This window comes from Somniosus microcephalus, chromosome 18, assembly GCF_052327205.1.
Source record: "Somniosus microcephalus isolate GS21.2 chromosome 18, FLI_Smic_1.0, whole genome shotgun sequence".
NCBI lineage: Eukaryota > Metazoa > Chordata > Chondrichthyes > Squaliformes > Somniosidae > Somniosus > Somniosus microcephalus.
The window spans coordinates 48,914,768-48,939,855 of record NC_141004.1 but is presented as its reverse complement, the minus strand read 5'-3'; the positions used below and the strand labels follow the sequence as shown (position 1 = coordinate 48,939,855).

Genomic DNA, 25,088 nt, shown 5'->3' with positions numbered 1-25,088 from the left:
GGCGCTGACACTGAATATCAGCGCTCTTGGCGCCGCTGCGCCAGCCGCTGCGGAGCGGCAGGCTGCGGTACTGCAGGCCTCCTCCTTCTCTTAAGGGGGAGCTGCCTGCAACGGGGAGATTGCCGCTGGATAGTGCCGGCAAATGAGCCCGGCACCACGGAGAAGTGCCGGGCTCGCGGAAAGCAGCCGGCAATGCCGCGGGGGGGGGGGGGTGGAGGAGGCCGGGGAAGGAGGTGCGGGCAGGCGGCCGCCGAAAAAGTGGCCGGCCGCACCTTCCGCTTTAAAGCGCCCCACTAAGGCAGCAGGACGGCCCCGTTTTCTGGTCGCTGTTTGCGGCCGCTTCGGAGGAGGCGGCCGCAACTAAATATGGGGATCGGGCCGGTTTCGGGGCGGAACCGGGGCACTGCGCACACCGATGACGTCATCGGTGCCAGCGCAGCGCTAACGGCTACCGCCGCCAATACCGCTGCGCTGAATATCTGCGCAAACTCATTTCTGGTGCAAAATCACTCTTTAGGCGTTAACTGGGCGCAAAGCTGGCAGCGCCTTAATGAATTTCTAGGCCAATGTGTTATAAAACTCAATGGGAACATTACCCTGTCTCTAACAAAGATCCCAAACCACATCTCAAACAGTACCCCATAACTATACTAGTACATGATGTGTATTTATACAAATTGCTCTTTGAGAGATAAATTCATATTACAATCCCATTATATTACTATATATTTATGTCGACATGAAGCAGTTTTGGATACGTATCAACACAAAAGCTGCAATATAAAAGCTGGGCGGGCTCAACAAGGTCAATCAATGGAAAATCGCGCGGATTGGCTGGACGTTGATGTAGGCGGGTCTAAAACCCGAAAGTTGTAGTCCCGCCTTCTTCCCGACAGCTTCGGGAAAATCGACCCCTGTATGTGTGTTGAAGTTGAGTAAAAACAGCATTAGGTTCAACTGTGATGCCCACTAGTTACCGACACTCACTGCGGAAGTTCACAAACTATGGCCACATGGGTAAGGTATCGAAAGACAACAGCAAGGGGTCAATGCCTTCAGGGAAGGAGGGAGAGGAAGGAACGGTATGAAAAAAAAACCAAGTACAAAAACTTAATAAAAAAGGTTATAAATTTAAGACTGCCATTAAATAAAAAGTGTATTAATAGAAAACGGGTCATTTTATTTTTTTATTACAGGAGAGACAGGCCTACAAAAGTTTCTTGTAATTTATTGCCTTTGAGTTAGTAGGCCAATCTCTCATGAGTAATAAAAATAGATTACCCCCTTTTCAGATTAAGTAGCCTCAATTTCCTGCAGCCAACCTTATATAAACCTTTTAAGTTGCATATAAATAATGCTAAATTATTTTGCAGTTTTGTGCTGTAAATTTACATCCGCTGGGAACTGCGTTGAGTGTGCCTACACTCAGGTTATGTAGGGCCTTTAATAAAGTCACTGCAACAGTTAACTGCCTGGGCTCTATTCAAAACACACCCTGCAGTTCAAATGACAATGGTCTAACCTAATTTCACAGCACGCCATTTTGATCTAATGAGCAAAAAACAAATGTCATTTTTGACAGCGCCTAGATGATTGTAAAATGTGGGAAGGCTATTGACTGTGTCTAGTCTGCAAGGATACGCAATGCAGAAGTCTGATAAAAAATGCAATTCAGGATGTTTTTGTCTTTCGTATATATTTCTGACTGTATTCTTTGACAAACAAGTTTATAACTGGTTATTTTTTTTTAAATGTTAACACTGATATAACAGATCGTTCAACGATGGATGTTTCCCCTAGTGGGGGTATCTAGAGCTAGGGGGCATAGTTTCAGAATAAGGGGTCGCCCATTTAAGACAGAGATGAGGAGGAATTTCTTCTCCCAGAGGGTCGTGAGTCTTTGGAATTCTCTACCCTGGAGAGCTGTGGAGGCGGAGACATTGAATATATTCAAGGCGGAGATTGACAGATATTTGAACTACAAAGGAGTCAAGGGGAATGGGGAGAGAGCAGGAAAGTGGTGTTGAGGACAAGATTGGATCAGCCATGATCTTATTGAATGGCTGAGCAGGCTCGAGGGGCCGATTGGCCTACTCCTGCTCCTGTTTCTTATGTTCTTATGAAATAAAGGCAGAAGGAACAACTATTTAAAATAAACAGTTTAACACCAAGATTAAAGTAACAACTAGTAAATGAGTCACAAAACAAACATTCTAAAAATGATCATCAGTCAGATTGCTTCTCTGAAAAGGGTTGATTTTCCCGATTATTGCCAAGGGAACATTGAGTTTGCCAGAGCCACAGGTCAGGATAAAAAAGGTGGAGAACCAGTTCTGCACCTCCGCACCTTTCATGTTGCTATGGGATTTCTGGGGCTTTCTTGCTGGGGAATTGAGGTGGGGGGAGATATTGGCCTGGGCCTACGGTAGACAGAGGTTAATCAGAGGCATTGATATGAAGCAGCAGAGGAAGTTACCACCCTTCCACCTCATTACCGGGGAACCAACATTTGCTCAGCACTGAAGCGCAGGGAAGCCCTGAAAACACAACATTGTGGTTTTCCCCACACCCCCGTTGACTGGAAGGTCAGCAGAAGCCTCAGGTAAAGGGCGCAGACTTTAAGGTAGGTCAGGATCTTCCGGTCGAATTTAACCATCAGGCTGTTGATCTCCATCGGCAGCTAAATGGACCAGATCTTCGAGGCCTGGAACAGGAACGTCACAGCATTCCTGGGCCTGGAGAGGAGCAGCACACTTCAGGCACACTGCTTCTGTTCAGCAACAGGGTGAAGGACAGGAAAAATTGACCTAAAAGGTGTCTGCTCTTGAATGATACAAAGATTACTTAAGTAGTTTTGTTGTTGGTTTCTTTAGGAGTTGGGAGTGTTAAAATTAGCATTGTTGATGTCTTCACTGGATAGTAGAACCAGAGAATATCTGAAAAGAATCTTAAGAGTAAAAATGGCCCTAATTTTGCATTGAGAATAATGGTGAGGCTAACAATGCTCACCTTTATTATGGAGTAAATTGGACAGCAACTTCTGGAGTACACACATGCGCAGTTAAACATGGAAATCCAGAAGTTGCTGTCCGAGTTACCCTGCTCCTTCACAGGCTGCACTATAACAGTACCTCGCTGATAGACTCAGCATTGAAAGCAATGTAAGGGCGTGAAGTTGTGGTACTTACCCACTAGTTACCCACTAAACACGGCAGAAAAAGTTAGGGCTGGTGCATTCAGGTGTAAGTGAATTTTTAACAGCGTGATCAGTCGTAATTACTGCCAAACAACCTCTCTTGCCCAGAATATTTAATTTTAGAAGTGTGGAGTCTCATTCCTTTAGAATTTAGTTAGTGTTGAAGATTTAAAAAAATTAAAATATGTTTTACTTTTGCTGTCTGTCTCTTTTATCTCTCTCTCAATCTCATCTTTCTTTCCCAATCATTATTTCACATTCTGTACATGATTTAAATCCAATTTATAGTTCCTACTTCATTGGCAAAAGAACTAGAGATGACATGAGGAAGAAAAAAAATACGCAGCGAGTTATTATCTGGAATGCACAGCCTAAAGGGTGGTGAAAGCAGATTCAGTCGTAACTTTCAAATGGGAATTGGATGACTACTTGAAGGGGAAAATCTTGCAGGGCAATGGGGAAAGAGCAGGGGAGTGGGGCTAATTGGGTAGCTCTTTCAAAGAGCCAGCACATGCACGATGGGACGAATGGCCTGCTTCTGTGCTGTATCATTCTATGATTCAGCATGTTAATACTTTAGGAAAAGCTCACCTTCATTCGACCCAAAGATAAATCTTTGAAAATTGGCCTCATAATATTCTAAGCCAAACATTTACCACTACGAAAGTATATATACACCAGGATGAATACATTGTAACCCTGTAACTATATTCACACATTTCCTATTCACAGATTACCATTAAGGTTAAACAGAGGCCCTGGGATGCTATTGTATGAACTTTTAACACATTTATCTGAAAAGACTTCCTTTATTAATTAGAGCAGAGCTGCAATAAATAGTGGCGAAAGGAATTTCAGCCAAATGTTCATACTCTGTTAACACACAGCGGCCTAGAAATTGGGTATAGCCCCGCTTGGGGCGTTAGAATTGGCGCAGCGCAAATTTTATAGCCAGACGCAACTTATCGCCACCTCGCGCGATATTGGGTTGCAGCGCCCCAAAGGTGATTGAGGCGCGAGTTCAGGCGTTACACAGGGCTCCTAAGGCGCTAACATGCCAGCGCCACCCAATATCGGGGCGGGCGGGCGCAGCGCAGGTGCTCTCAATCACCGATGACCACGAGACTTCCAGGCGCCGGCCAGCTCTTAAAGGGGCGGGTCAGTCAGCTCCAGCATCCACACTCTGCGCCTTGTAGGCCTGCAAATCGACGCAGGCCCTTCTCTGGCGCAAAAAACTTGGATCAGATGGAGAGGGTGAGGCAGAGAGCAGAGCGCTTCACCAATGAGTCTCTGGAGGAATTGGTGGCCGCAGTGGAGCGCCGGTGAGATGTCCTCTACCCCGACAATGGCAGGAGGCCTAATCATAAGGACTACCGGCGAGCTTGGAGGGATGTTTCTCAGAGGGTCAACTCCAGCAGCATGGCGACCAGGAGCCCTGTGCAGTGCAGGAAGAAATTCAACGACCTCACTCGGGTCGTGAGGGTGAGTGTTGTTTATGTAAACTTATGCATCCCTCCATTCGCACCTGACTTTATGGCTACAGGGTGCACTATGCCCCAATGGCCATCTGTCAGCAAGCACCCATGGCCCTATCTAATAATAATAATAATTAACCTTATTGTCATTGTTAGTGCACAAGGGGCAGCATGGTGGCATAGTGGTTAGCACTGTTGCCTCACAGCGCCAGGGACCCGGGTTCGAATCCGGCCTCGGGTGACTGTCTGTGTGGAGTTTGCACATTCTCCCCGTGTTTGCGTGGGTTTTCTCCGGGTGCTCTGGTTTCCTCCCACAGTCCAAAGATGTGCAGGTTAGGATAATTGGCTATGATAAATTGACCCTTAGTGTTAGGGGGATTAAATACGTGGGGTTACGGGGATCGGGTGGGATATGTGTTGGTGCAGGCTCGATGGGCCGAAATGGCCTCTATCTGCACTGTGGGGTTTCTGTGATTCTGTGAAGTGCAGTACAATGAAATGTAGGCTTGCGGCTCCCGAGAGTGTACATTTAGATTAAGACATTTAAACATTCAACATACATTTCATTAACATAAACATAACCATAATAAAGTGCATTGGCAGATGTGCAGGCTTTAGAGTTTATTTGTGGAGTTCAGTAGGATGACAGCCCTGGGAAAGAAGCTGTTCCTAAATCTGGTCGTTCGGGTGCGAATGCATCTGTAGCGTCTCCCAGATGGCAGGAGGGTGAACAAACTGTGGCTGGGGTGGGTAGGGTCTTTGATGATGGTCCGTGACCTCCGTAAACAACGTTTCTGGTATATGTGCTCTATGGTCGGTAGCCGGGTGCCGGTAATGCGTTGGACAGTTTTGACTACCCGCTGCAGGGCTTTCCGGTCATAGTAGCTACAGCTGCCATACCATACTGTGATACAGTTCGTCAGGATGCTCTCTATTGTGCAGCGGTAAAAGTTAGAGGGGATCAGGGGTGACAGGTTACATCCCTTCAGCCTCCTTAGGAAATATAGGCGCTGCTGGGCCTTCTTCACCAGAGAGGAGGTATTGAGGGACCAGGAGAGGTCTTCCGTGATGCACATTTAACTCAGGGCATCATGTGAGGGCTGTTCCACCATGGGGGGCATGAGATGATAACTCAGGGCATCATGTGAGGGCTGTTCAACCATGGGGGGCATGAGATGATAACTCAGGGCATCATGTGAGGGCTGTTCAACCATGGGGGGCATGAGATGATAACTCAGGGCATCATGTGAGGGCTGTTCCACCATGGGGGGCATGAGATGATAACTCAGGGCATCATGTGAGGGCTGTTCCACCATAGGGGGCATGAGATGATAACTCAGGGCATCATGTGAGGGCTGTTCCACCATGGGGGGCATGAGATGATAACTCAGGGCATCATGTGAGGGCTGTTCCACCATGGGGGGCATGAGATGATAACTCAGGGCATCATGTGAGGGCTGTTCCACCATGGGGGGCATGAGATCATAACACAGGGCATCATGTAACATCACTTCCCGTCCTTTCCCCTGCAGGCCAAGCTGGCGAAGATCCGCAAGGACCAGCTTCCCACCGGAGGAGGTCCTCCTCAACTGCAGACTCTGACGGATCTCGAGGAGAGAGTCCACCAGATTGTTGGAGGATGTCTGAGTGGTCCTGTCACCACTGCAGCTGCCGACCCCATTGTCCACAGCGATGGTAAGGTTCTCACCTTTTACAGCTGTCTCCTTCTGCTGCTGCGGTGGTTCGCACATGGCTGGGGAGGCCCAAGATGGCGGCCCGCACGGCCCACACGCGGCGCTGTTGGGGGCCCAAGATGGCGGCTCGCACGGCCCACACGCGGCGCTGCTGGCGTTCGGGGTGGCTTTGGCCTTGCAGACGCTAGCGTAGTGTCCCTTTTTCCCGCAGCCCGAGCAGGTCGCATTCTTCGCCGGGCAGCGTGCTCTGGGGTGTTTGGCCTGGCCACAGAAGTAGCATTTCTGGCCTTGGGGTACTGCTGTCTGGCTTTGGGACACTGCTGCGGTGGTTGGGCCGTTGTTGGGCTGTGGCTGGGGTGGCATGGTGCTATGGGGCTGTCCTACCGTGTCCCAGGTTGTCGTTCCCCGCGGCGTCCACGGTGCAGAGGAGTAGGCATCCATGCCCCGGTAGGCTGCGTCCAGCGTTAGTGCGATTTCGGAGGCTTTGTCGAGGGTGAGGTCACTCTGCTCCAGCAGTCGCTGTCGGGTGTAGTTGGACCTGTGGCCCGCTACGAAGGCATCCCGGATCAGTTCCTCCGTGTACTTAGTGGGCGTTACCGCCTTACACCTACAGGCCCGGCCAAGCACGGACAGTGCTTGGAGGTATTCCTCAGTCGATTCCCCAGGTTGCTGCTTGCGACTCCCCAGGAGGTGCCTGGCGTAAACTTCGTTCACAGGGCGCGTGTGCTGGGTCTTGAGGAGCTGGAGGGCGGCTGTGTACGAGGTCGCGTCCCGGATGACTGAGTACACTCGGTGGTTCACCTTGGAGATCAGGACAGACAGTTTGTTCGCATCCGTTACGACCGCAGTGGAGGCAGTCAGGAATGCCTCGAAGCACATGAGCCAGTGAGCAAACTTGGTGGAAGCGTCCGCTTCCCGACTGTCCAGGTCCAGGCATGCTGGTGTGAGGATCTTCTCCATTATAAAAAATTTAGTTAATAAAATTGATGCGCCATCAATTACTCAAAAGACTGAGGTTAAGCGAGTAACAACCAGGCTTTTATTAACTAAAGAATGAAGGTCTAGTCTCGAGTGGTCGACCCGTCCAGAATACTAAGGGACTGGGAGGTAGTCACTTATATACCTGGAATAGTGGGAGGAGTCAGCCGAGGCATGTCCAGACCTGTACCTAGTGGAATACACATACACATACAGACAGGTATAACAGTGGTTTACCACACCTTCCACTTGTTTCTCCCGCCAGCATGCTTTCTCACTGTGGACCCATGTCATAGCATTGCCGCACTCTTGCATCCCTTGCTGCCAAGCTGTCCTTTTGCTAAAGCCACTCTTCAATCTCCCTGCTTTCAGATGCTGCATCACCAGCTCGGGAGCCAGCCCCTCACGCTGCCAGTGCCAGTGCCTCCGGAGGCGACGATTAGGAGGAAGCCGGACCATCCGTGCCAGCCTCAGGGGAGCCAACGCATCTGGAGACTGGGGATAGTAGTTCCCTAGAGGGGAGGGGGGGGCGGGCTCTGATGAGGAGCCAGTTGCAGGAACCAGCGGCCTGCAGCAACGCGAGGGGGGTAGGGAAGCTCGGGGGCCGTCTCCCCGGAGGGCGAGGCAGGCCACGATGACTGCCGCACAGAGTGCAGAGGAGGTGCGTAGCCGTGCCGATATGAGCGCCCAGGCCCGGCTCAGGCACACTGAGCTTATGGCTGCAGTGGGGAGGATGCCTGAGTCGATCGACACACTGGCAAAGAGTGTGCTGGACTTTGGGGCAGCAATGGAAAGGTCTGTCCAGGGCTGGTCCGAGGCAGTGGAAAGGACTGTTCCGGCCTTGTCCGAAGCAGTGGAAAGGACTGTCCAGGGCTTCTCCGAAGCACTGGAACCTGCCACGCAGTCACTTGCTGGCCTTGTCCACACGCAAATTGAGGCCACGCGAACACTCACTGCTGCCACCCTAGCTGCATCAGGCAGGATCACCCCAGGCCCTTGCAGCACCACAGCAGGCCATGAATCTGTGGAGCAGTCGATTGTGGCGGATGATCTGGTGCGGTCCCGTCAGAGTGCCAGTGTGTCGGCCGACCACGGTGCAGGTGTCCTCTCTCTGCATGTGAGCATTCCTGATGCCACCGCTGGAACGTCAGCAGTGCAGCTGCCACCACCTGCACGGCAGACTGCTTCCAGACATGCCCAGTTGGAGCAGCCAGCTTGCGGGCCCTCCAAGCCCAGAGGTCGTCCAGGCCGTCCCTCAGGGGCTTCTGCGCTTCCAGACACTCAGCAGGCGTCCCCCAGCCTTGACGCAGCCACTGGGGTCCAATTACAGAGGAGCTGCAGGGAGGGAAGGGGCCGACCTCGTAAGAGGAGTCGGTCTCCATCAAGGGGTCAACAGTAGAGGGAGGTGCTAAGATGTGTCTTTTTTTGAAATGAAGGCCGTCCACACCTGCTGTGTTACAGTTATCTGTTAGTTATGATTTCTGTTACCATTACGTTGTCATGCTGGAAGGAAGCACTTGTTTGAAAATAAAGAAAATGTTTTATTTACAATGGAGCTGTAAACTATTTACAATCATGGTGGCCTTCATAGGCTTACTGCGAACCGAAGGGCGCTGTTCCAATCACAGCCAGCATTCCATCTGAGGGGTCTAGAACCGAGTCCTTATGAGCCTCTGACGAATGGCCCTTCCAGTTTCTGGAGCCCTCCCATCTTCCTCCTCCTCCTCCTCCTCCTAATCCTCCTCGTCCGTATGCTCCTCCTCCTCCTCCTCGTCCACCTGCTCTGCTGGACCTTGAGGGTCGGCTGGCATTGGCTGGGTGCGTCGGATGGCCAGGTTGTGGAGCATGCAGCAGACAACGACGATGCGCGCCACATGCTCCGGCGGGTATTGTAGGGCGCCACCCGAATGGTCAAGACAACGGAAACGCTGCTTCAGCACACCAATTGTGTGCTCCACAATGTTCCTGGTTGCCTAATGGCTGTTGTTGTAATGCTCTTCTGCCGGGGTGCTGGGCAAACGGAGCGGGGTCATGAGCCATGGGCACAGAGGATAGCCCTTGTTGCCAAGAAGCCAGCCTCGTGGGTGAGCCGGGGCCTCAAAAAGGACAGCCACTGAGGTCTGCCGCAGGATGAAGGCGTCATGGCTGCTGCCAGGGAATTGTGCGTTGACCGCCATGATCATCTGCCGGTGATCACAGACCAGCTGGACATTAAGGGAGTGGAACCCCTTGCGGTTGCGGAACTCCTCAGGATTCTGTAATGGCGCTCGCAAGCCATGTGTGTGCAATCAATGGCCCCCTGCACCATGGGGAAGTCCGCAATAGCTGCGAAGCCCTGCACGCGCTCCCCCTGCTTCTCCAGTCACAGGGAAGGTGATTAATTTGCGCCTCCTTTTATAGAGGGCAGCTGTCACTTGCCGGATGCAGCAATGCACCGCAAATTGTGAGATATTTGAGATGTCCCCAGTTGCTGCCTGAAACGAGCCGCTGGCGTAAAAGTTGAGGGCAACAGTGACTTTCACGGCCACTGACAGAGAGGTCCTGCACCGTAGCCGCGGCTGCAGATCCTGAGCAAGCAGGTGGCACAGCTCAGTCACAACATCCTTACCGAATCTGAGCCTTCGCAGACACTGCTCCTCCGACATGGTAAGGTATGAGACCTGCTGCCTAAAAACCCTGGCAGCGTATGGTCGGATTTGGCGACGTCCATTGGCCCTCCTCCTTCTGGCCAATCCCGGCCCTCTCTCCCTCTGTCTCTGTGCCCTTGCCAGTTGTTCAGCCAGGATGACGTTCCCCTCCAAAGCAGCTCCCATTATTCTGTCAGACGAGTAAGACGCAGTAATCTCTCAGGATCAAACTGTTCTGGACAGGGCTGAAGGTCCCAAGGCTCGTCTGGCTCAATGAGAAGAACTCTCTGCAACTGAAGGTCTGCAACTCTCTCCAGCAGCGAGCAGGATGGCCAGGCCAAATGGCTGCCGCTTTTATACTAGTGCTGTCCCCTTTAAAGAGCGCCCCCCGAGTACGAGAAGGACCTGGTAACGTTCCATCCAACTGTCACTAATAGCGCCAGGCGGAATGGAGGGGGGCGCCACTGAATTTCCGGTCCGGGGCGCCAAAAAGGCGTTGCACAATGAAATGATGTCATGATCTGGCTGCGCCCGTGAACGGGCGCAAAGAGTTGGTGCCGGCGCTAAAAGGCTACTCAATATGACAGGAAGCGCTGGGATCACTGCGCCCGGCCGAAAATTGGGTAACGCCCCAAATCTCGGGCTCATTAGGCGCTAATCGCTGGCACAACCAACCGAATTTCTAGGCCAGCGTAATTTCTATGCCAGAAATTGTGTCATTTTAAACTTCCAACCTCAACAGCATTACACAATAATTATTTCTGCTAAAAAGTCAATTTGATTAGGCCGATTAAATTTTCAACAGAATGAAATGTATTATTAGCCCATAAATCTACACACATCGCATATCACATGTCACCAAAGGTGTACAATTAGAGATTTGATTTACAAGCTAGCAAGTTCATACACAATTCACATTAAATTACATGTCAGAAATTCAACAGTGATCCTCCTTAAAATCACAACATGAATATTTCAACAGAACTCAAAAATAACTCATTTACTGAAGTATGTAACTGATCTGGAGTTTTGTAGAAAAAAAGTTAAAGTAAATCGTTCAGAGGCGAAGCGGTGTGGAAGTGGGCGAACCTCGGGTGGCAGCAAACCCAAGTATTTTTGTGGAGTCAGGAAGTGCACTTTTGCTCCTCTTAACTCCACAGAGATGTAACTTATACAAACTGTTCTGGACGTTTGAGCAGTCTCCAGTGGTCCCTTAGTTGACTGCTGGTTAGGCCACTCAATGGTCGGAATAACTGGTGTATGCAGGTCACAAGCGCCGCCCATTTGTACATGAATTTTAATCAGGGCTCAATAACAGGCGTCAGGATCCGAATTTGCATGTGCAAGTTGCCCAACATCGGTTTCAAATCAGTAACCTGCACACCTTTAAGTTGCTGGGTTCCAATTTGGCAGTCAGCGCATTTACGGGCTCAACGCGAAATTCATTCCCCTATCGTTCACCAAAAACAGGCAAAACTATGCTGAAATTCTCCCCATATGACCATGGTGCACTATCCCTCCTCGACCTTTGACAGGGCTGAGCACACCATTCGCTTCCAACGCCTCTCCTCCATTGTCCAGCTCAATGTGACTGCCTTGCTTGGTTCCACTTTTATCTAACCAAGTGTAGCCAGGCGATCTCAAGCAATGTCTTCTTTTCCTGCTGCCGTACTATTACCGCTAGAGTCCCAAAGAATCTATCCTTGGCTCCCTCCTCTTCCTCATCTACATGCTGCCCTTTGTCAACAGCATCCGAAGGCATAGGGTCAAATTCTGTATGTACGTTGATGACACCCAGCTCTACCGCCCCACCACCTCCCTCACTCCTTGCACTGCGTTGTCTGTGTTGTCAGACTGTTCTGTGCGACATACAATCCTGGATGAGCCGCAATTTCCTCCATTTAAGCATTGGAAAGATTGAAGCCGTCGTTTTTGATCCCCGCTAAAAACTCCATACCCTTACCACTAATTCCATTCACCTTCCTGGCTGCCGTCTCAAGTTGACCCTATGGGCTGGATTTTGTCAATGGAGGCGAGTTGGAGGTGGGACAGCTGCTTGTCGTGTCAATATCCTGCCTCCATCCTCGCCTGACCAACCAGAGGGATTTTCAGCTGATTGACCTTGTTAAGCCCGACCTGTGGGCTCAGCAGGCCAATTAGGGAGGAAGTCACTGACAGATCACGTCAAGTGTGCTATCTGTCAAGACTTCTTGAAAGAAGAAATGTCAGCGTTTGACAGCTCTGTGAAGCTGACAAACGCTGACATTCTCTTTAGTTTGATGAGTCCTTGCATTGAGGACTCATCAAACCTTTCAAATTTGTAAATTTCACATGGCTATTGAAACGGAGGTTCCAACAGCCATTATGTGAAATTGACAAGCAGGATGTCAGCTCTCCTGATCCACCACGGCTAAAGGCTGTATGAAGAAAATGAGGTAAGTGAACACTTTTTTAAACTTATCACTCACCTTGCATACTTACCACTCCACACTTGCACCCATCACTCACCTCAACACCTTACTTCCAGGTGCCTCCGACCGCCGCAGACCTCCTCCACACTCCTCCAACCCGGCGGGGTTCTTAGAGGTCGGGAAGCCTTCACCCGTGAAGATAAAATGGCACTAATCCTTTTTTCTGCCTGTTAATTAACTGTTAACAGGCAGATAAAAGGATTAAAAGCCTTTCCCGCCTCCAGGAGACGGGACCCGAAGCTGCACATCTTCCCGCCTCCTGGCAAAAGGGCACGGAGACGGGATGGGGGCAGCTTTGCCATCCGCCCCCACTTTCTCAGAGTTTACCGGCTGTGCCGCCTCCATGTCCGCCTCCTCGGGGCTTGGAAAATCCAGCCCTATGCCTTCGGATGCTGTTGACAAAGGGCAGCATGTAGATGAGGAAGAGGAGGGAGCCAAAGATAGATAAATAAACTAATCAAACTCAAAGAGGATAAAACCCCATGTCTGGATGGATTGCATCCACACATTTTAAAAGAATCTAGGAAAGAGATAGCAGAGGCATTCCTACACATATTTAATAATTAATTAGTTAGAAAAAGGTGTAGTGCCAGAGGACTGGCGGATAGCTAACGTAATAAATTCGAGTCGGGGGCTTCCCGCGGGTGCAAGCCCCCGACCTGCACTTACCTTGCGCATGGAATTTCGATCCTGGGCCTCCTCCAACTGCCGGCGCGCAGTGCTTGTGTATCCCAAGGGCGCAGTTAGTTCGAAGTGTCCCCTGGGACCACGTGGGCCATGGAGAGCCAATGGTAGCAGGGAATGCTTCATTCATAAGTTTGACAGGAAGACCTGTCAAACTTATAAATACTATAAGACCCAAAACATCACAAAATCTTCAAATAATTTTTTTTTTTAAAGCACATTTTTTAAAATTACATGAATAACTATTTTAAACAATAATTTAAATTTTTGAAAAAAATAATTTTATTTTCTAACAGGGCTAAAAATAAACTTAACTTTCTTTAAAGTATTTAATAAAAATAATAAACCTGTGGAAAAAATGTTTTAATTTTAATTAATTCACCACTTACCTTTTAAAAAGCAGGCCTTGCGACTGCTTTTTATATGTCTAACTTCTGGAGACTTACCTTCCCAGGAAAACCTGCAAAAAAAATGTAAGTTCGATGCGCACGTGCAGCCTCTCCTGCGCACGCATTCAACCTCTGAACCCCTTCTTTCAGGGGAACGGAAGTGCCAGTTTCCCGCGCATGCGCAATGCATGCAGGAAGCCGGCACTTCCATTGGGCTTACGGGTGAGTACCCCATGCGTACTCACCCATGGAGACCCGAATTTCTGGGCCATTACCTATATTTAAGAAGGGGGATAGAACATGTCCAGGGAATTATAGACCAGTCAGCTTAACATCGGTGGTAGGAAAAATAATGGAATCCCTACTAAAAGGAGAAAATAGAACATCTAGAAACCAAAAACATAGTAATGAATAGTCAGCATGAATTTCAAAATGGAAAGTCTTGTTTGACCAACCTCATTGAATTTTTTGAAGAGGTAACAGAGAGAGTAGACAAGGGTAATGCAGTAGATGTAATTTAGCTAGATTTTCAAAAGGCCTTTGGTAAGTTACCTCTAATAGACTGATGAACAAGGTCAGAGAATGCGGAGTCGGGACAAATAACAGAATAGATAGCTAGCTGGCTTCAAGACATAAAGCAGAGAGTAGGGGTAAAAGGCTAGCTATTCACAGTGGCAGAAGGTGGGTAGTGGCGTTCCACAAGGATCAGTTCTGGGACCACTTTGGAAACAAAATCAATTTCTAAATTTGCAGATGACACCAAATTTGGGGGGGGGGGGGGGGAGAATAGTCAATACTGAGGAGGACTGCAACAAATTACAGGAGGACATTAATAAACTTGCAGAATGGACATATAATTGGCAAATGACGTTCAACACAGATAAATGTGAGGTATTAAATTTTGGTAGGAAGAATAGGGAGGTCACTTATTACTTGAAGGGTGCGAGTCCAGGTGGGGTAGAGGAACAAAGGGATCTGAGAGTACAAATCACTAAAAGTTGCGACACAGGTTAAAAAGGCCATAAAAAAAGCAAACCAAGCACTAGGGTTTATTTCTAGAGGTATAGAATTGAAAAGTAGGGAAGTTATGCTAAACCTGTATTGAACCTTGGTTAGACCACATTTAGAGTACTACGTACAGTTCTGGTTGCCATATTATAAAAAGGATATAGAGGCACTGGAGAGGGCACAGAGAAGATTTACAAAGATGATACCAGAAATGTGAGGTATACATATCAGGAAAGGATGAACAGGCTGGGTCTCTTTTCTCTTGAAAAAGGCTGAGGGGTGACCTAGTAGAGGTCTTTAAAATTATGAAAGGTTTTGATAGAGTGGATACAGAGAGAATGTTTCCACTTGTGGGGAAGAGCATAACTAGAGGCCATCAATATAAGATAGTCACCAAGAAATCCAATAGGGAATTCAAAAGAAACTTCTATACCCAGAGTGGTGAGAATGTGGAACTCGATACCACAGGGAGTGGTTGAAGCAAATAGTATAGATGCATTTAAGGGGGGGCTAGACAAGCATATGAGGGAAAAGGGAATAGAGGGCTATGCTGATAGATTTAGATGAGGAAAGACGGGAGGAGGCTCGAGTGGAGCATAACCACCGGCATGGACTGGTTGGGCTGAATGGCTTGTTTCTGTGCCGTATATCCTATGTAATGTAATCCTATGTAATGAATCAGACTGTTCACAACTTCAGCATTCTCGGTTTGAGCTTCCAACCCCATATTCCCTCCATCACAAAGACTGCCAACTTCCACCTCTGTAACATCACCCATCTCTGCCTGTGCCTCAACCATCATCCATGCCTTTCTTCTCTCCACACTCATCTGTTTCAGTGCTCTTCTGGTCGGCCTCCCAGCCTCTATCCTCCAGAACAACTTTATGCTTGAACTGAAGTTTATCAAGTTTCTGTATGCGCAGTAAGTTAAATCATCACTTCAGATTCTATTAAATTGGAAATGTAATTTAATTTTCTAACTTAAATGGAATTTCTTTTAAAAGTTGAGGTCTTGGGGACATTGATGTTTTAGCAATGCTGGGTATCAGGAACACTGGTGCTTTGGTGGCAATCCAGCATTCAAGGGCGGCACGGTGGCACAGTGGTTAGCACTGTTGCCTCACAGCGCCAGGGACCCGGGTTCAAATCCGGCCTCGGGTGACTGTGCAAACTCCACACAGACATTCTCCCCGTGTTTCGCGTGGGTTTCCTCCCACAGTCCAAAGATGTGCGGGTTAGGTTGATTGGCCATGATAAAAAAAATTGACCCTTAGTATTAGGGGGGATTAAATACATGGGGTTACGGGGATAGGGCTTGGGTGGGATGGCTGTCGGTGTAGGGACCGGGTGCTAGGGTTTGGATGATCAGCCATGATCTCGTTGAATGGCGGAGCGGGCTCGAAGGGCCGAATGGCCTACTCCTGCTCCTATCTTCTATGTATTGCGAAGATAATGGGAGGGTGGTTAAATTTAAAGGGCCACCTTGCCTAATGCAACTGAAGCAAGAGCGATCAATTGTACTAAGGAAGACAGGAAAATTAAAAAAATTACATATTTTTTTGAATCCTCTGCAAGCGCTGCCTGCCATGATTACATTGTGGTAGCCACTGCCTCCGCAGCCTTTTCCCTCCCTCCCTCCCACTGAGGCAGATGACCTGGCAGCGGTGCTCACTAGGACAGACGGACACAAAGCCAGCGCTGCCACCAATCTGACAGGATTTCCACCGGACCAGAAAATTCACCACTGCACGTATGTTGGCAGATCAATAGGTATGCGTGCATGTATTTACCTAAATTTATAATTCTCAACAGAAGATACAAAACTAGCCTGATATAAAATACAAATAAAAGCAAGCTTACTTTGGAAACACAATGTAAAGTCTCTAGTTAACAGCAATTAGAAAATAAATATCCTGGTGTCGATTTTGGTCTATACAGCTAGGGCACTAAACATCATCTGGGCAGAGTGCAGAGATGAAAAGTAGGTGGGGAAAAGTCACTCAGCAGTAGCAGATTCTGCCTGATTTCCCTTCCATTCATTTCAATTTAATTTAAAGGTGGGCTCCGTTGTGGCATGCCATCGTCACTGTCCAACTTTCATCAGTGCTTCAATCTTGTGACGCTTGAACACCTAGCAGTTAAGTCCAAAATCGTCCCCCATGTGTTTTATCTGGGCAAATGGAAATGGCCATACAAAAAGACCCTTTTTTTCTTTCAATCGTGTGCCAGGTTTAAAACCAACAGGTCGGCCTCCACTGACAACATATTGGACACTTGTGTTCCTCAAAAACTTGAGTGGCACTATGTGCACGTATGTGATGAGTGATACAGAGCATACATGCCTGCTTTATGCCCAATAGTGCATAAAATTTCTTCAGCAACACCTTCTAAACCTGCGACCTCCACCACCTGGAAGGACAGGGGCAGCAGCTGCATGGGAACACCATTACTCCTTAAGTTCCCCTCCAAGTCACACACCGTCCAGACTTGGACATATATCGCTGTTCCTTCATCATTGCTGAATCAAAATCCTGGAACTGCCTACCATAACAGTATTGTGGGATCAGCTTCACCACATGGACAGTGCAAGAAGGCCCACCACCAAGGGCAACTAGGGATGGGCAATAAATGCTATACTCGTCAACGATGCCTAAATCACAAGAATTAATTAGAAAAAGTCAGATAGCCAAAATGTATGCAGCCAATCTAACTTGGCCGTGCATTTTATACGTACCTACCTGCATGCACTGTCTGGCAACCCAATGGTTGGATAGACCATTATATCATTATATACACTAGATTAAAGGGTGTCGGGTCAGCTCAGGCTGTTAGATCTCAAGCTCCCACAATGTTACTCAATAGTTTGACCATCACTTGACACAAAAAGAGGCTCTTTTGATTCAGCAGATCTTTGTAGGGAACTCTCATGCTGCATTTGGAATTCTAGTATCAAATGGATATAACTCTAAAAATTACCAGAGGAAATTAGCATCATGGAAGGGAATGGAAAATAGTGCTGCACAGGGACAGAAAGAACCTTCTAACACAATTGTTTATTTTATTAATAACAAAGGGAGGGCCACAGTAGGCTCAATTCACAGTTATCACAAATAAATCTAATGACAAGTGGGTGGTCTATTTTGGGATTCTAATATGATTCAGAACTCATCTATAATTCAAACCACAATGGGTCAGAGATTCCCCTCATTATTCAAATCTGACAAAATTAAACAAATGAATTTCAAGTTTAAAAATGCTATGTTGAAGAAAACACATGTAGTCAATTACATCAGGCATATAGAGGTCTGGTCTTGTTGACATTAGATGGTGACTGTTACAGAAGCCTTGGGGGGGGAAAAAATCTAGCACTTACAAGAATTGTTTTATTGTTCTTTTGGAGACTTTTGTAACTAGGCTTAGCTTCTTGGATTGCCGTTACTAAACAATCATGGTAAAAAAAAAAAATACAAAAATAATTGGACACACAAGGTACATAACTATTAATTAACTAAAGGATGGCTTGGTTGGTCTTCTATTTGAGTTTTGTTCCTTGTCTGGGCTACTAAATGGAGTTTACTGGAAGGTGCAGTAAAGCATTTCCAACTAAGCACAGCCTGTCAATTGGTATGGCATCGGCCACTGGCAGAGGTCATGGAGAAATACCTTTGAACCACATGGAAGTGAGGAGACAAGACAAGTATCTTCAGAGATAAAGGCAGGAACCTTAAAACAAAAACAAAGCCTAGAATCGCTTTGGCCTCAACACAAGTTGGAAATTAAACTGATCTTCCGGTATTATAAAAACACGTAACCAAATGGTTAGCAAAATTATGGTAGCTAACAATTAGATTAACTAGAGTGAAAAATAAAAATATGCATGATTAAAATTTATTCCAAATACATAAATCTAAATAATTCCCGTAGCCTACCTCTGTGCTGTTGGAGATGACATCTCTGAAAACTTGGAACTTTGCTGTCGCATTCCTTGCAATTTACTGTGACTTTCTGGAGCTGAAGTGGTCTTTGTAGTACTTGACATAGTTGTACATTCAGTATCGGAAGCAACCGCCTTTGCCTTTGCCTTCTCTTTCTCTCGATCAGTTTGATTCACCGGTCCTGAACTTGTTCGTCCCATACCAATTTTTGAGGGTTCTTTCAGACGAGAAACAGGGATGCCCCCATGCTTGCTACTGATGAGGCTTGGGTCAATGTTGCTGCTAACAGGCCGATTTACACCTCCTCGACCAGTGATGGTAACAGAACTTGATTTGGCTGGACGTGGCAAGCTACGGTATTGCACGGCTGTCCTCGCACCTGATGACATAAAGCCATCATTGATGTTTTGGGAAACATCAAGGCTGGTTTTCCTGGAGTTTGTTGGTTTAACAGGGATGCCTGTGGATTTCTGATTTTTTCCTACTGATACAGAGTTTCCACCAGCAGTCATCACTGTTGCCGTGCCTGTAGTCGGCTTCTTATAGCCAAAGGAACCACCAGTAGAAGGCCTAGAAATACCCGACGGAGGTTTGCGTGCTTCTCCAACTCTGTCTCTACCAGCGTCAGATGAAGATCTTTGCAAACTTGTGCCTTTGAGAGCCAATTTTCCTTTATCTTGGACTTTAGAATCAATTTTACCTACAAATGCAAAATCAAAAAATTAAGAGGAATTAAAAGCCAACAAATAGAGGAAAGACAGTGTTCTTCATTGTTCCTGCCAGGCTATGATACATTTCGTTATTTACTGTTCAAGTTAGTCCCCAAGGTGCTGGTTAACAAAAAACAAATGTGATGGAAGAAAACAAAATACATTTTTGTCATAGACAATTAAGAACTTTGTCCTTTCCTCACCAAAACCGCATTCTCATTTATTGTCACTATTCAATATTTCTTCTTGCTCTACCTCCCATGTGGATTGGCAACATTTCTTTAAAATTAATACTTTTTTTCCTCTTATAAAAGTAATGAAGTAAATAATGGCACTAAAGAGTGACAAATCTCCAGGACCAGATGCTTTCCATCCCAGGATTTTAAAGGAAGTAGGTGAGAACATTGCAGATGCCCTAACTATAATCTTCCAAAATTCTTTTGATTCAGGAGCCGCCGTTCCTTTAGACTGGAAAATTGCACATGTCACTCTGTTATTTAAAAAAGGTGAAAGAAAGCAGAGAATTATAGACCACTTAGCCTAAAATCTGTTAAGAAATTACTAGTGTCTATAATTAAGGCTAGAGTGACTGAACACCTTGAAAATTTTCAGCTGATCAGAGAGAGCAAGCATGGATTTGTAAAGGGTAGGTCATGCCTGATGAACCGGATTCAATTTTTTGAAGGTGACTAAAGCTGTGGAGAGGGGAATGTCTATGGATGTTATTTATATGGACTTCCAGAAGACATCTGATAAAGTCCCACTAAATTTGAAGCTCATGGAACTGAAGGCAAATTATTGACCTAGTTAGGAAATTGGCTGAGCAGCCGGAAACAGAGGGTAGGGATAATGGGTATGTACTCTAATTGGCACAAAGTGACTAGTGGTGTCCCACAGGGATCTGTGTTGGAGCCTCAGCTATTCAATGTATTTATTAACGACTTAGATGATGGGCTAGAGAGCCACATATCCAAGTTTGCTGAGGACACAAAGATAGGTGTCATTGTAAGCAGTGTAGATGGAAGCATAAAATTGCAAAGAGATATAAAAACATAAGAAATAAGAGCAGGAGTAGGCCATACGGCCCCTCGAGCCTGCTCCGCCAGTCAATAAGATCATGGCTGATCTTCGACCTCAACTCTAGTTTCCTGCCCGATCTCCATATCCCTCGAGTCCCATAGAGTCCAAAAATCTATCTATATCAGCCTTGAATATACTCAAAGACTCAGCATGCACAGCCCTCTTTAGATTATGGTGTGGAGATGCCGGAGTTGGACTGGGGTGGACAAATGTAAGAAGTCACACAACACCAGGTTACAGTCCAACAGCTTTATTTGAAATCACAAGCTTTCGGAGCGCTGCTCCTTCTTCAGGTGAAGTGGAGAAATGCATAAAGACACAGCTTATATAGTCAGAGAATCATGTCAGATGTTTACAGGTAACCTTTCCAACTGCCATTTATCACACCTCGGCAGAGAGGTGACTGACCTGTTTGGACACCATTCACACCTTTGACTGCTGTGATTATCTCTCTGCCGAGGTGTGATAAATGGCAGTTGGAAAGGTTACCTGTAAACATCTGACATGATTCTCTGACTATATAAGCTGTGTCTTTATGCATTTCTCCACTTCACCTGAAGAAGGAGCAGCGCTCCGAAAGCTTGTGATTTCAAATAAAGCTGTTGGACTATAACCTGGTGTTGTGTGACTTCTTACTCTTTAGATTAAGTCGTCGTCATACGTGTCTTCACACTGTTCCCTTTGGGGAACTGTATGAAGTGGTGGAAGGATTTCTGGCGGCGATTAACGCTCCTTCCATGACCGTAACCATCTTCGTACCAGCCATTAGGGTGGTTAGTCCTATGGCGGGAGGGTTTTACGGGCTCCCACAACCCATACGAGGGGGGGGGGCCACCCACACCCACGGACGCAAGTATCCCGCTGGATGTCAACCCAGAATTTAGAGCCGGAGCTCCGACTCCACTTGCCGGGACTGTCTGGAGTGGGGTTCGAAACCCTACACCTTCTGGCCCAGCGGCGGGGATGCTACCGCTACGCCAAAGGCCCACTCCTTTTAGATTAAGTGAATGGGCAAAACTGTGGCAAATGGGTTTCAATATAGGAACCTAAAAAAGATAGATCAGAGTACTTTTTAAATGGTGAATAGCTAGAAACAGTGGAGGTCCAAAGAGACTTAGGGGTCCATGTACATAGCTCATTAAAATGTCAGGGACAGGTACAGAAAATAATCAAAAAGGCTAATGGAATGCTGACCTTTATATCTGGAGGGCTAGAATACAAGGGGTAGAAGTTATGCTGCAGCTATACAAAGTCCTAGTTAGACCACACCTGGAGTACTGTGTTCAGTTCTGGGCCCCGCACCTTAGGAAGGATATATTGGCATTACAGGGAGTGCAGCGTAGGTTTACCAGAATGATACCTAGACTTCAAGGGTTAAATTATGAGTTTATTCTCTCCTCACCCATCCCCAATGCATTTCTTTTTTCATAATTACTGATCTTAAAATATATTTTTCTTCTCCTTTACCTCCCACGGTAGGTCTGTTGATCTGCTAAAGCTGATTTTGGTGTAGCACTGCACCAGGCAAGTCTTCCCCATAGTCATTCTTGAGTAACCAGCATCTTCAATAAGCAGTCATTTGGCATGTTCTGGATCTGACTGAGTCTGGCTGCAATGTCCAAATTCAGCATCAGAGCATCTGATATCCAACCTCTCCAGCCCTGATGTAATTACCAAGCATTGACACAAAAAAGGCTCACCCCACCCACCCACATATTTTAATTTAGTGGTCTAATGAGTATAAACCAGATAGAAATGTTTTATTGTTAATGTTTCTGTTTCCAATTCCTCACCTCACAATTACTTTAACTGTGTTTCCATACACACAGACTTTGTCCACAGGAGCTGGATTTCCCAAACACCCAAGGAAGATTGCAGCTAAAGCAACATTCAAATTCCAGGCCCCAGATAGAGGGACAAACCCATGCAAGTGAAACTGCTTGCAATATACCTTACAACTAACTTTGTAAGTTTAGTGATTTTTGTGTCAGAATTGTATCCTTTTAGATGTATTTTGTAATAAACATTTTTTGCTGTATATCTTTATCTGACTGAAGAAAGAAAATTGACACCCAAAAGCAGTTTGAAAAGAATTGTTTAAGTAATTTGATAAGCTCATTTTATGAAAGTTGGTGGCTGCAGCTAGCTGGGTTTGGAAAAAAATGTGGTATTTCATTAGTTTTTGTGACAATTGTGAGTTGCTGACTGGTAGCTTTTTATATCTGTTTACAAACTCATTTTGATTGCTTTTGCATTTAGCCAATGGGATACATTAGCCAATTAGTACCATTTAGTTATTTCAGTGAATGATGATATTTTTTGCTCTACAGACACTTGAGTTGTGACAGCCTAATGTGTGACATTCACGTTTGAGGTGCAACGCCTGACGGACTTGTAGACTATGCACTCAAACTTACTCTTGCACATTATAAACGTGAACAATGCACATTCATGCCTCTACTGCCTAGGTAGCCTTTGTTTGAATGGCTGATTTGATCAATGTCTCAAAAGGGAGCATGTCCATTTATGTGCACAGACATTGAGCACACTCCGATGCATCTTGAGATCATTTGCCTCAAGACATTGTGTAAATAATGACTCTAAGAACCCTCTAGCCCCAAGTGCAACCAACCATGTGAGCAAGCTATATATCAGTAGCACTTCATTGTAAGTTCTGGTTCATTCAGGCAGTAAGACACAAAGGATGGCAAGAACACTCTTAGCTCCTTTAATCAATCTAAATTAATTAGTGTTACAATTATAGTAGATCCATACACACAGCTTATATCTTATGGTACACATAACAATGCCAGGATTTTACACAATGTGGACTCTTTACAATTAATGGAGAGTTATAACCACGGTAAGAAGTCAACACATATTTATGTACTTTGAAAGAGAGAGTGAATAACCCCATCTGTGACAAAAATAAATCAATCATGATTGTGGTTCCCCTCATGATCTTATGGCTAAAGGCACGCGGTGAAGTGTGTCATGAATCTGTACAGGCCATAATGCTGCAGGTTTGTTTCCTGACCCAAATTGACTAATCTGAGCTCAGCCAGGGCAGCAGTGGTGCTCAGCAATCCTGGGCTAGGGAAGGGGAAATCAGCCTGTGTCCTGGCTTCTGATTGATATCCAAAGCCCCTGCTGGAAACTACACGCACAGATGTCAGATTAACACAGGATTAGATGTGACGTTAATACCGCTATGATCAAATAACCTTTTAACATTCACGGTCTTGGCTCACATATAAAGAAGGCCACTTGGATAAGATACCAGAGGGCTGTTGGCTCAGGTGAGATCATACACTAGCAAGAGTCACTGTCTACAGGAGTGAACAAATTTGGAAAAAGAAAAAAAACTCAGCATTCAGATCTGGCCCTAGATTTTGATTAAAATAAAGTAAAAACAAATTGAGAAGTTTGAACTGTAGTACAGAGAACATTGGTTGCAGTAATTCTGCACCAGAGTATTTGGAGAACGTTCTTCGAAAGAATGTAACCTGGCCAAAAACGGCAATATGGTAATACCATCCCTTTGAAGAAAATAAATGGAAGGAATCCCATATTTTGCAAAACAAGATCTAAAAGATCTTGCCTCCTAAAAATGGGAATGTTGATTCCACACATTTCAATCATGACACTGTGCTAGTAACATGAGGTTAGACTTTATATATTTTTCTAACTTGCAAAAATGTGGTTTTGGTTATTAGCTTGTGAAGTGCAGCGTGCAAACGATTTCCCCCTCACTTATAGATCTTCCACCTCCTGGGACCACATGTTTTCGTACTTAATGGTTTCATAGACTTAATTCCCCCTTGTTCTGTAACGCAAGGCTGTCAATGTGGCTAAAATCCAGTGTCCAAACATTGTGTGTTGATTAAACTTTTAATTAGCTCTTCAAATATCAGAGAGGCTTTTCATGCAGCTATTAGTAGCTGGATCTAGGATCTGAATGTGGAAAGAGCTATGATCAGTGTTTGAACTGTATGTTAATTTATTTCCTCTCAGGGGAAAGTGGACTTATAAAGGGTCAACAGTGCAAGCTTCTGTGTTGAAAGTGTGTCACTTAATTAACACGGAATTTTACGCTCAGCCGCACAATAGAGTATATGTAATGAGCACTGACGCAAAAGAGGTATAAAGCAATGGCTGCAGTCAGGTTCGTGAATTAAGGAAATTAGTGACCAGCATACATGGCAACATTGTGGGTGGCTAAATTATTTTACTTGAACTAAAGTAGTTTTCTAAGTGCTAATTCTACCAATTCAGATGTGTGGGATCTGGAGCCATTTACGTAACTAGCACCTCCCCAGCTTGATTCAATGTTCATTCAAAAGAAACACTAGCTTCAATGCTGCAAGCAGGGCTCTCCTGTTTTAGAATACAATTAACATACTATTTAAATAGTATGCCTAGGCTGATTTAAAAGCTGAGGAGCGAATGGCAATGACAAAAATTCCACTCCACTGAATTTAATATACTTTGTTTACAGTGAGACCAAGCAGCATAATCAAGACTGAGAATTCAAATTTATGATATGGAATTGAATTGCCGTAGCAGGCGGAATTAATTGTGATGGCAAATCCACTGAGTTTTTCCTTTGACTTGCACATGCCTTTAAACCTAGCTCACTAATACAGAGAATTCACTGCATTCACAATACCAATCAGAGGTCAAATTTAGACTGGCAATGACTTTGCTTGGCCTCTAACTGTCAGCAAAAGCAAGTCATCATATCCTGATGTTAAATGATCTCAATTCAATACTGGGGGTGGATCCACTGCACAGCACAATTCATTATTGAACTGACAGTCTTGTTCAGAAAGAGCACTAGA

At 46.0% G+C, this 25,088-nt stretch overlaps 1 protein-coding gene across 8 annotated transcripts in view; it reads right to left on the bottom strand.

Moving 5' to 3' along the window:
- LOC147105264 (neuron navigator 1-like) overlaps nt 1–25,088 on the bottom strand; it is a 632,986-nt gene that overhangs the window by 181,798 nt on the left and 426,100 nt on the right. For all 8 annotated transcript variants that reach the window (XR_015081721.1, XM_086011440.1, XM_086011441.1 and 5 more), the window contains one exon: nt 18,452–19,157. Coding sequence is in view for 7 of the 8 variants with exons in the window: in XM_086011440.1 (XP_085867566.1) it covers nt 18,452–19,157 (706 nt within the window). In the remaining variant the exon portion in view is untranslated. The remainder of the gene's footprint in view (nt 1–18,451; nt 19,158–25,088) is intronic.